The sequence below is a fragment of the Ailuropoda melanoleuca genome, chromosome 2 (assembly GCF_002007445.2).
Source record: "Ailuropoda melanoleuca isolate Jingjing chromosome 2, ASM200744v2, whole genome shotgun sequence".
NCBI lineage: Eukaryota > Metazoa > Chordata > Mammalia > Carnivora > Ursidae > Ailuropoda > Ailuropoda melanoleuca.
Window position 1 is genome coordinate 83,872,484 of NC_048219.1, and position 12,824 is coordinate 83,885,307.

The 12,824-nt window shown below is 37.7% G+C and overlaps 1 protein-coding gene across 4 annotated transcripts in view; it reads right to left on the reverse strand.

Moving 5' to 3' along the window:
• Window positions 1–12,824, reverse strand: part of GDAP2 (ganglioside induced differentiation associated protein 2) — a 73,619-nt gene that overhangs the window by 39,112 nt on the left and 21,683 nt on the right. For all 4 annotated transcript variants that reach the window (XM_034654179.1, XM_034654182.1, XM_034654178.1 and 1 more), the window contains 3 exons: window positions 7,533–7,609; window positions 6,290–6,449; window positions 3,688–3,844 (listed from right to left, as the gene is read on the reverse strand). In XM_034654179.1, the coding sequence (XP_034510070.1) occupies window positions 3,688–3,844; window positions 6,290–6,449; window positions 7,533–7,609 (394 nt within the window). The remainder of the gene's footprint in view (window positions 1–3,687; window positions 3,845–6,289; window positions 6,450–7,532; window positions 7,610–12,824) is intronic.

Sequence of the window (12,824 nt, forward strand, 5' to 3'; positions counted from 1 at the left end):
GGAGGGCACGTATTGCATGGTGCACTGGGTGTTATACGCAACTAATGAAGCATCAAACTTTACATCGGAATCTGGGGATGTACTGTATGGTGATTAACACAATATAATAAAATAAAATTAAAAAAAAAAAAAAATGTAAAACAGTGCCGTATCTTCTCACACATTTTTTAGAAGAGTTGTTTCTCAAAAAAAACATGATGGGTTCTTTTTAAATAAATTAATAAATAATTTCTCATATGATTAATATTGGTAGGTACAAATCATGTAAACAAAAGCTCTCTGGAGTTCTCAACAATTTTTAAGAATGCAAAGGGAATCTGAGACCAAATCATTTGAGAACCACTGCCTTCGACTAAAAAAAGGTACCCAGACCTAGCACTGCATGAATCACAATGTGAAAAAGTTTCAAAATATATACAGACGCCAAAGTCCCAGTCATGTGAGGGAGAGCCCCCTCATGTATTTAAGAAAAATGTTTGCCAGATGATTCTTACACATGCCAAGTTTAGAAACCACTGAAACTATCATTTGATTGTGACTGCCTTTGGAAAAGCTATTCATTGCTGTCCCCTAGTGGCAAATTTGCTTTCATTTCTAAAAATAAAATCAGAATAAAATGAAGACCAGAAACTCACCCAGACACAACATTCTAATTCTGTAAGGAACTCCAGAGGTCATCCAGTGCACAGTCAGTTTATGGATGGAGACTTAAAACAACCACACATCACTGCAATATACTGTGATAAATGCTATGCTATGCTTTGGTTAAGTACAGGGCATGAAAAAAAGTACAGGAGGAGGCATCTATTCCAGACTTTTCTTCCACCTATTCTGGCTTATCTCCAGGGAGATAAATTTCCAGAGGCAATTACTTTGAAGCTGAAACCTAGAGAATGGGCAGGAATTAAAGGATGAGGGTAATCCAGTTGAAAGGGATGGCAAGCACCAAAGCTAAAAGGTAAAATAGACCATGATTTGCTCAGTACTGAGGAGAATAGCAGTGACCAATTTTAAGAGCTTGCTAAATACCAAGTGCTCACATCACAACAACCCTATGAGATGCTAACTATCAATCAACCCTGTATGGTAAAGCTGATATGAACTGTTGAGAGTTTATCATTTTTCTTTCCTTTAAAAGTTTTTGAAAAGCAGCTAGCTTTCCAAGAACTGTTAATCCTTGGAAAAACTTACTCAGAAATACATAAGCTGCTTTCCTTTATTCTTTAAAAAGGACTTATTCAAAATTGCTTTAGGAAACACCGTAAGATACCTAGGAATAAACCTATAACCAAAGAGGCAAAGGATCTGTACTCTGAAAACTACAGAACATTCATGAAAGAAATTGAGGAAGACACAAAGAAATGGAAAAACATTCTATGCTCATGGATCGGTAGAACAAATACTATTAAAATGTCTGTGCTACCCAGAGCAATCTATACATTCAATGCAATCCTTATCAAAATACCTTCAACACTTTTCATAGAGCTGGAACAAATAATCCTAAAATTTGTATGAAACCAGAAAGACCCCAAATACAGGAATGTTGAAAAAGAAAACCAAAGCTGGTAGCATCACAATGCCAGACTTGAAGCTCTATTACAAAGCTGTAATCATCAAGACAGTATGGTACCGGCACAAAAACAGACACATAGATCAATGGAATAGAATAGAAAACAGAGAACCCAGAAACGGACCCTCTATGGTCAACTAAACTTTGACAAAACAGGAAAGAATATCCAATGGAAAAAGTCTCTTCAACAAACGGTGTTGGGAAAATTGGAGAGAGCCACATGCAGAAGAATGAAACTGGACCACTGTCTTACATCATACACAAAAACATGCTCAAATGGATGAAATGTGAGACAGGAATCCACCAAAATCCTAGAGGAGAACACAGGCAGCAAACTCCCTGACCCCGGCTGCAGTGACTTCTTGCTAGACACATCTCCAAGGGCAAGGGAAAAAGCAAAAATTAATTATTGGGACTTCATCAAGATAAAAAGCTTTTGCATAGCAGAGGAAACAGTCCACAAAACCAAAAGACAACCTAAAAAATGGGAGAAGATATCTGCAAATGTCTTATCAGATAAAGGGCTAGTATTCAACATCTATAAAGAACTTATTAAATTCAACACCCAAAGAACAAATAATCCAATCAAGATATGGGCAGAAGACACGAACAGACATTTCACCAAAGACGACATTCAAATGGCCAACAGACACATGAAAAAATGCTCAACATCATTCGGCATCAGAGAAATATAAATCAAAAACCACAATGAGACACCACCTCAGACTAGTCAGAATGGCTAAAATGAACAAGTCAGGAAACAACAGATGTTGGTGAGGATGCGGAGAAAGGGGAACCCTCTTACACTCTTGGTGGGAATGCAAGCTGGTGCAGCCACTCTGGAAAACAGTAGCTACCTCAAAAAGTTGAAAATAGAGCTACCCTATGACCCAGCAATTGCACTACTAGGTATTTACCCCAAAGATACAAATGTAGTGATCCAAAGGGGCACCTGCACCCCAATGTTTATAGCAGCAATGTTTACAATAGCCAGACTATGGAAAGAACCCAGATGTCCATTGACAGATGAATGGATAAAGAAAATGTTGTATATTTATACAATGGAATATTACTCAGTTATCCAAAAAAAAAAAAAAAATCTTGGGGCACCTGGGTGGCTCAGGCAGTTAAGCATCTGCCTTTACCTCAGGTCATGATCCCAGGGTCCTGGGATCAAGCCCCACATTGGGCTCCCTGCTCAGTGGGGAGCCTGCTTCTCCCTTTCCTGTTCTCCCTGCTTGTGCTCTCTGTCAAATAAATAAAATCTTAAAAAAAAAAAAAAAAACTTGCCATTTGCAACGATGTGGATGGAACTAGGTATAATGCTAAGCAAAATAAGTGAATCAGAAAAAGACAATTATCATAATTATGATTTCACTCAAATGTGGAATTTAAGAAACAACAGAGGAGTACAGGGGAAGAGAGGGAAAAATAAGACAAAATCAGAGAGGGAGACAAACCATAAGAGACTCTTAATCATAGGAAACAAAGTGAGAGTTGCTGGAGGGCAGAAGGGGGGGATGGGTAACAGTGTGATGGACGTTAAGGAGGGCACAGGATGTAATGAGGACTGAGTATTATATAAAACTGATGAATCGCTGACCTCTACTTCTGAAACTAATAATATACTATATGTTAATTAATTGTATTTAAATTAAAAAAGAAAAAAAGAAAACACCTGAAAGAAATGGAATGGCTTTATAAGGTCCTTGGGATAAATCTGAGAAATAAAGTGCTTTTAAATTTAAAAAAACTGAAGATTATGCTTTAATTACAAATATAGTAAAGTAAAAACTTTGTAACTCTGATTTTCCCTTTCCCCGTTTCTACTTTTAGAACCTAACTTCACCCAGAGGCACTAAAATTACAGCAGGAAGATTAGGAGCTCTGAAATCAGGTGTGCATCTGAATACTGGCTTCACCACATATTAACTGTAACCACCGATAAAATTAATTATGAATTTCTGCATCTACAAAATGGGGATGGTATCTTCCTCACTGGATTGTCATGAAGAATAGATGAGAATACATTATATGTAGATCATTTAGCAGATGTAGGCTCCTTGCTTACTTCTCATATCCTTCTAGGTCTATCAGTCCAAAGGGATTTGCCTTACTTTCTTTGATGCTGCTTCTGCAGGGCTGCCTCTGATAACTGTCCCTGAAGGATCAGTCTTCTTTGCTTGTCAATATCCCCTTCCATTCGAGCAAAAGCATGAGAGCCGATAAAAGAGAGGTCAACTCCCAAGCCTTCAGCCTCCTCTTCTTGGTTGTCTGTAACAAAAATACTATCAACAGAGAGCTTATAGCAAAACCTGACAGTAAATGCTACAGTAAATGCTAGGGATGACTGTGACGTAATCAAAAAACTGAGGTTGAGGGTATTTTTTTGAGAATCAAACTGAAATCAGATTTAGGCATTTGAAGAACTGATATAATACAAGAAACCACCTGTCCCCGTGTGACAGAAGTTTTAGGAATACATGAAATCAAATCAAGGTGACCTGGGTGTAACCTTAGGAAGGAAAGAGCAGAATGTAATGATAAGTCAAAAGACAGAATTAATTACACTGTAGGTAGGTTTAAAGAAGGGCTACAGCACTGCACCTAACAAAAGAGAAATATGAAGAACAAATGTTTGGGGTCATTTATCCAGAATTACATAAGGAGGGAGCACATGATAAATTGACACAAGAATTGCGAGTCTTTTTGTCAGATAACTCTCAATGGCAAATGGCTGGACCAGGACTGCAGGGTAGGATCCACATTCACTAAGATATGTTTTTATTCGAATTTAGCAACCTGGCTTTCTACACTGGTCATGCCTACGTAATCATCTGACCCATAAGAGTTCTAGTTTCACTACAAATTAATAAATCAACTTTCTAATTTATCCAGATGATCATTTTATGTTTGGTTAGAAGTCAGTACTTTGGGAATGGGTCATCTTTTAGTGTGTTCCCCACTGCCTTACTAGCTTTGTTAAAAGGCTTTTTTTTCTTTTATTTAAAGGGAGAAAAAAAAAATGCCTTGGACCATGGGGAGCTTCCCAAGGCAATGCCACTACCTGAAACCCAGTCAGGTGGGCCATCCACCGGGGACTTCCTCACATCTACTTCCCTGCTCCTCAAACTGTGATAGGCCAACGGCTGAGAAGAGTCTGCTTTTATGAAAAAGTACCCATGAACAAGTCAAGTACAGATGATTTTACATCTATTTTAGCAGACTGAACATTCTAATTGAAAATATTTATGAATACTAGGGCTTACATCTATGAGGTAATTAAGCAATCTTTGAAAATGGTAGACACAAGGAACTCCTTGGCTAATTAGTTAGCCTAATCTGCTGCCCAGCATTATGATCTCCAATTGGGTTTGCAATTGTTACACCTTGTCATACAAAATGCATTTATGCATTTAGGAAACACTGTATTCTACAGTGGTGGTCATGATCATGAGGATTTCCAAAACACTCTGGGCATACCGCGAAGTACACGGGTAGCCCTCCAGCAAAGCTTGGTTCAGACATTTCCTGATGATACACCACTTACAATTCCCTCCATTTGATTTAAGGTTGTGTACTGGTAATAAAAAGCAAATGAACAGCCTTCTACAGATTTTAATTTGATGCTCATTTAAAAGTGTTCNTGTCATACAAAATGCATTTATGCATTTAGGAAACACTGTATTCTACAGTGGTGGTCATGATCATGAGGATTTCCAAAACACTCTGGGCATACCGTGAAGTACATGGGTAGCCCTCCAGCAAAGCTTGGTTCAGACATTTCCTGATGATACACCATTTACAATTCCCTCCATTTGATTTAAGGCTGTGTACTGGTAATAAAAAGCAAATGAACAGCCTTCTACAGATTTTAATTTGATGCTCATTTAAAAGTGTTCACAGCAGGACTCTCATAGATTCATAAGCTGCTGAATTTTCAGATCGGGTTCTGGCACTGAAGCTTGTGAGGCAAGTCTCCACACANTAGGAATCTCATAGATTCATAAGCTGCTGAATTTTCAGATCGAGTTCTGGCACTGAAGCTTGTGAGGCAAGTCTCCACACAAGGGAGTAATGACCTTAACCATGTGCCCATGAAGATCAATATAAGCTGTCATATAGAACAGATTCAGAACGGCTCCCATCCTACCATGCTCTACCATTGCTTCAATCTACATAAGAATATAACCTAAAGAAACAAAACAAGTGGTAATGGTATTCTTGTTTTAATATTTAATGTTAGGTCTGGTTTCTGGTTGGTATTGTTAAACTGCTGAAAATTTTAGATGATTATGTACTTGATTACTGTCTCAACAGGGTCCTGCTTACAACCATAGACTTCACGAGGGTGCAAATGTTGTTATATCCACCTCTGGATCTCTACTGCCTAACAGATTTGATGTTTTGTGTGTGTGTGTAAATACATATATTTTAACTTAAAAGNTAGACTTCACGAGGGTGCAAATGTTGTTATATCCACTTCTGGATCTCTACTGCCTAACAGATTTGATGTTTTGTGTGTGTGTGTAAATACATATATTTTAACTTAAAAGACTAAACATTAACAAGAGTAAGACTCTAAAAACATCTAAGTTGATCTTGAACTTAATGTCACACCCACAGAGAGCTCCCCGAAGGTAGACTGAACTTTCTCCTTACTGGTGGTATTTTATCAGACCCTGATAAAAGAGGGAAATTAAGAAAAGCAGAACTCACCCTCTGGGGCACCAGGTTTTTCACTTATTCTAATCTGTCGTTCAGGTACCACAGGCTCCCCTTCTGCATTTCCAATATCTGCAGGTAGGTATGGCAATGATCGATATTCCTCCTTCAGTGACCTTGGGAAGTACAGAGGTAGCAGCTTTTGGTAAGTAGCCTGTGTCAGAAAAGCAAGACATTCTGTGAAAAATAATGAAGTAATGAAGCACACGAGCTTAGTGCTGTTCCTACACTGTGAAGACAGCTTCCATCAAGAATAAAAACCTTACTACTTCTTTTTTCTTTTTTCAAGTTAGTCACCATACAGTACATTCCTAGTTTTTGATGTAAAGTTCCATGATTCATTACTTGAGTATAACACCCAGTGCACTGTGCAATACGTGCCCTCCTTANGTGTAATAAACCTGGATGCTATAGACACTCAATAAAAGACCACTGAATGAATAGGTAAATCAGGTGAAACAAGAAGAGATAGCAAACAAGCGTATGTGCCTCATTTTAGCAATTTCAAAGGTACTTATATATCATGTATACAGCTATTAATACCATGAATAGATATTTCACATGTGTTAACTCATTCATCACTAAACTCCCGTGATATAAGTACTACTAATACTCCTTTTTTATCAAAGCACAGAGATGTTAAATAACTTGCCCAAGGACACAAAACTGCAAAATAATACAAGCTGAACTGGATAGAGCATACTAAAACTAAATAAAATTTAAAAAGGGTTAAAAAAAAAGAACTAGTTTTCTAAAATGGCTCTAAATTAAATTGAAACATACTAAACCTAACTACACACAACAAAACAAAACATAAACCTCACAACTTAACCAATGCTAGTCACTAGGCTAGGCTGTCATGTTTCTAGGTAAGGTAGACCTAAAGCTTTTCCAGCACAGCAATTTTCCAGTTACACTGCCCAGGAACCCAGTACTTGGATTATAAGGTGATGCCTCGAGATGTTTTAAGAGCTAATACAGGGAGCAAGGCAGAACAACTCCACCTTAGTAAGATTTCACTAAGTGAAAACAGTTTAGCAGTAAAAACATGATCAAAATGCTCCTTCTTGACTTGTTTGTAGTCTCTAATATGTGTTCTTTTCAACAAAGGATGGTATGCCCCAATGCCAAATACATACACAGATATCTGCTGGCAATTCAGTAAATAAATAATGATGAGACAAAGGCAAACAAATAAAAATAAGATTTAAACAATGCAACGTAATTAGCAAAATACCTCTTCTAGTTCAGAGACAGCAAATACTACTTTTTCAATGGTCTCCCCGTGAATTTCTAGAAATCTCCTTACAGTGCCTAAGGAAAGGAATAGAAAAAATTATTCAATAAATAAGAAATGACCTGTATGAAGAAAATTCAAACTCTTCAACGTTTTATTTTTATAATGGATCACTCCTCGTTTCAGTCAGTTCTCTGCTCAATGACACCTCATCAGTGAAGCCTGCCCAGAGTACTGTATTAAAAAATCCTTCTCTGATTTGCTTTCCTCCAGAGCAAATATTGTAGACATTTTGTGGAGTTTCTGGTTTTTTTTTTCTTTTTTTTTTTTTTAAGATTTATTTATTTATTTGACAGAGAGACCGCCAGTGAGAGAGACAACACAAGCAGGGGGAGTGGGAGAGGAAGAAGCAGGCTCCCAACGGTGGAGCCTGATGTGGGGCTCGACCCCGGAACGCCAGGATCACGCCCTGAGCCAAAGGCAGACGCTTAACGACTGCGCCACCCAGGCGCCCCATCTTGATAATTTTATATCTTCTTTGCCCTCCCTGCCCCATCTGCTAGAACCAAAGTACCTCAACAGCAAGAGCTTTATTTTATTTACTGCTTTATTGTCAGCTTCTAGAACAGTGCTTGGCCATAGAAGATGCTGATTCCAGACAATTCTTCCTTATCCAGTATATTTTTATTCCCTGGGGCCTCTCTCTCTGACCATCCATTTAGTTACAGTATTCAATGACCTACCCAGCATTGCATCCCTGTCAAAATCCCATCGACAAAAGGTGAATTATTTTTTTAATTTCTATGTTATCCTGATTCTTCCCTGTCAATATCCTATCAGTGAAACCTAATGGCCTTTTTTCAGTGCTTACCTCACTAGAGATTTCTCTAGCTTTAGTTTTATGTGCCCATGCCCTACATTTTAAAAATACTGTCCCCCGTGGTTCTGCCTTCCACATTTATTTTCTTGATATATATATAAATATATATATGCATATATATAAAAATGTATATTCTCTTTAGCTCACCAATTTGCTGGCTTAGCACCAATGTAAATACTGACATTCTCAAATATTTATATTCTGTTTTCTAAATAAAAGAGCTGAATTTCCTACTGCCTACTGGGCATATCTGCACAGATAACCCAGAGACCTCAAACTCTGGAGGTCCAAAACTGACCTCCATCTTTCCCCCCAAAATCTGTTCCTCTCCCTATGTTCTTTATCACATAGCAACATCCAATCACTCATCCAAGCTCAAATCCTGAATTTTTTAACACTTTTTTCACCTCTTCCTCCATCCTGAATTTTCAATGGGTTATCATGTCCTTTAAATTCTACTGCTATTTCTTTTTCTTTTTTTTTTAAGATTTTATTTATTTATTCGACAGAGATAGAGATAGCCAGCGAGAGAGGAAACACAAGCAGGGGGAGTGGGAGAGGAAGAAGCAGGCTTATAGTGGAGAAGCCTGATGTGGGGCTCGATCCCATAACGCCGGGATCACGCCCTGAGCCCAAGGCAGACGCTTAACTGCTGTGCCACCCAGGCGCCCCTCTACTGCTATTTCTAACATCCATTCCGTCTCTCTTTCAGTTGCTCTCAGGATCTTAATGCTCATGAAGCCTTCAGCAATAAGCTTTTAATTGTTTTCTTGTTTCTCTCTTTTCCAGGTCTATATATTCCCTGTTGCCTAAGTTCCTTCCCTTGTCACCTTCCTTACTAAATAATTCTGAGGCTCTGCACTGCTTGGAGGTTAGGATCTAAGTCCGCAGCATGGTTTGCCACACTTGGACCTCAACTGTCCATCCCTCCAACCTTGCCCTTTAGTCCTATTTCCCATTTTTCCTCCCACAGACCTTACTTTCAGCAAACTGGCTTCTTTGCTGTACTCAGAACATTCCACTTAACTTTCATGCTACCCTGCCTCTGCCTGCATGGTTACCTTTGACTAGAATATCATTCATTCACCATGACCTTCTATTAGTGAACTCCTGCTCATTTTTCAAGACCCAGTCCAAGGCCATCTGGTTTGTACAGAACTTCACCCTTCCTTGTGTTCTTCCTATAACCTGAAGAGCCCTCCATTTGTGAACTTCTCATTGCATTTTACAGCTAGGCTGTGAGCTTTCTGAAGCCCAAGTATATCTTACATTAATATCTTACGATTAATATTACCAGAACCTAGCACATCTTAAGATATGGCAAACAACTGTTCAAAAATAATTAGTAGCTGAAGTAACATTTTATGGGTCTGGTTATTTACATATTGCCTACCTTGTTTACTACTGTATCTCGAGAATCTAACAGCACAGACCCATTTGTTGAATGACTAAATTATTTAGAATTCTCCCTCTGTTAGGTGACAAATTTATTTTTCATCTCTCTCTATTCTGCTTTAACGATTTTCTAAAACTGAATTTTCAGAAAGGGATTTTATTTTGACAACAAGGTTTTTTCTTTCTTTCTTTTTTTTTTTTTAAGATTTTATTGAGAGAGAGAGAGTGTGTGTGTGCATGTGCGAGCAGGGGGAGGAACAAAAAGGGACAAGAAGACTCTGCACTGAGTGCAGAGCCCGAAGTGCGGCCCGATCCCACGACCCTGAGCTGAAACCAAGAGTCATTTGCTTAAGGGACTGAGCCATCCAGGTGCCCTGACACCAAGTTTTAATTAATGTTCAAATATAGTGGTTTCCCAGCACATAATTGTAGGATTCCCACTGGAAGACAAAATACAATACCAGATAGTAACCAAACTGAACTCCCTCAGAATTCATTAAGAAAATTAATTCTGCAAAAAGGAGAAAAGAAAGAGTGAAGTCGTGGCTATAAGATTTTAGTACCAACTGCCAATTCAAACGCTTTCTTTCAGAGTTTCATCTGTGCACTATTCTTTGCAACCAACCAGGATGTCATATACCAAACTTTTAGTGAAAATCCTTTCACTGGGGAGAATGAGATGTGGGGCTTTAAAATTCCCAACATGGAAACACAATAAGAACAAACAGTGTCGTTTTTTTTCTCACCACTGTATTCTCTTCTATATAGCACAGGGCTTTCCACACAATCACTCAGAATTTTGCTGAGTTAATAGATAACCTGATAAATTTATTTCAATGCAGAGGTCTCTTTAGGCTTCTAATGGAGAACTGAACTGTACGTGAACCAAGAAAAAAAAGACAGTCTTGATACATCTGTCAAGAGGATATTACTTAGGTTTCAAATGAAATAAATTTTGGTAATAGTTTAATAAGTAGGAAAGACTTTGGTACTAAGGATTTAGAGTCACATTTATTAGACTTGTTCTTGGCCCATATATGGTGCAAAAGTATACAAGCCATTGATTTCCCAAACGCTCAGAATGTGAGTAAAGGCCGTAACTGTTTACATGTATTTTTTTTTAATGAGATGCTACAGTTTTGCTATTATATTTAAGGTGCAATAAGTCAAACAGGCCTTATAAAATATAAGTTGATGTGTCTATCTTTACATTTTCCATTTCATTTATGCTAATTCAATTCTTAGAAATTGCTTCATTGAATATGGCCACTGTTGTTTTTCACCTGCTCTTACTACAATTACTGCTCAAAGTTGACACCTCTAGAGTAAATTGAGTGATTTATCAAGTGATTTAGCTGGGGCCACAGAGCTGGTAAGACTGGTAGAACTGAGATCAAAAACCAGTCTTCTGGACTCCTTTTTCAGGGACTTTTCTATAAAATGTTGCTGCCTCTTTAAATTCTGACCTATATGATTACTTTAATAAGAAACAGAGACATAAAAAAAGACTTAGCTCAATGTAAGTGATGATGGGGCAAGGACTAAGGAATCAGAGAATTTTGAGACCTGACAAGAGCTCTGCCAGGAAGAATTATACAAAGGCAGGAACTTCGCTTTGGCAAGGCACCATTCAGAATACATGCAGAGTGGTGATAACATAGTAGTTTCCTACTGAACTAGTTGTAACCTCAAGCATAACTGAATTGTCTAGTATAACAGACAAGTTACTAGACTTGGGAGTAAGGAGTCTGCATAACCTTGAGAACATGATAAATTTCTGAGCCTCTTTATTTATAAAATGGACACCTAAAACACAGAGCTATTGAGGAAACAAAATGGAACTTCTTCATGCCTTTTCAAAATACATATTTCTTAAGCAAGTATCATATGTAAAGCATTCTTGACATATGGAAGCCCTGGAAATGCAAAGATGAAAAGATTTCTACTCCTCAAGAAGCTCAGTCTAATATATACAAAGCATAACTACAAAATATGTAAATTTACTATAAATCCCTTGAGCAGTAAGATCTTAAGTCTTAAAGTAGCTAATTATTAAATAAGATTATTTATGTCTTCACCCTAAATTCTAGGCTATAAAATTACAGGCTAATAATAATTTTATACATTGGAATATCTTTGTTAATTTTTTGGTGGATATAAGACTTTCAGCTCCTCCTCTTTAAATTCTAGAGATAGAAAGCGCTCTTAAAGATCATGTAGTGTAGTTTTCCTCCTCAATGAGGAATATCTGCAATAGATGTTCATTTAGCTTCTGCATGAACATTCCCAGTGACAGGAAGTTCACTTAAAATACCTTTCCATTGCAGAAAGTCCTATCTCAAGTAGGACCAAGTCTCCTTCCTTGTGACATAATCTTAGACCTGCCTTCTACCATTGGAGGTCTTTACAGTCCTTACAAGAATCTATGAGCTCCTTGAAATTGCACACAAATTCCCTCTATATGTACATTCCTCTGGGGAAAGGGTGCACAGCTTTCTTCCATCAGATGCTCAATGTAATTTACGATGGCTCCCAAAATGGTTCAGAACCACTGCTCTAAAAATATAGCACAGAATAAGTTCACAATGAGACTCCTTTAGATACTCAAAGATGAGAACCATATATGCTAAAACAATGCATCGTCTTCTTCAGGAGAAATACCACTAATGTTTCAAGCTGTTTGCTCTCCAATTTTTCAGTGTCTCATTAGACAGGACACCCAGAGCTACATACAAATATCTACATGTGGTCTGAACCTACATATAATACAGTGAAATCATGGTTTCTCTCGAGCTAAACATCCAATTTTTATATCACATATATGACATTCTGTCTCATTATGATTGAGCCCAGTCTTTTTTAAACCTCAATGAAAGGATTTATACTCAAATAGCATCTGTGAAAGCTGCTGTTTCAACTGCAAAGTGCTATATAAACATTATATTATGAAACCTGTTTTGACTTCATTGTAACAGCCTGTTATGATTGTTCTGAATATTGATTCAAAAACCCAATGC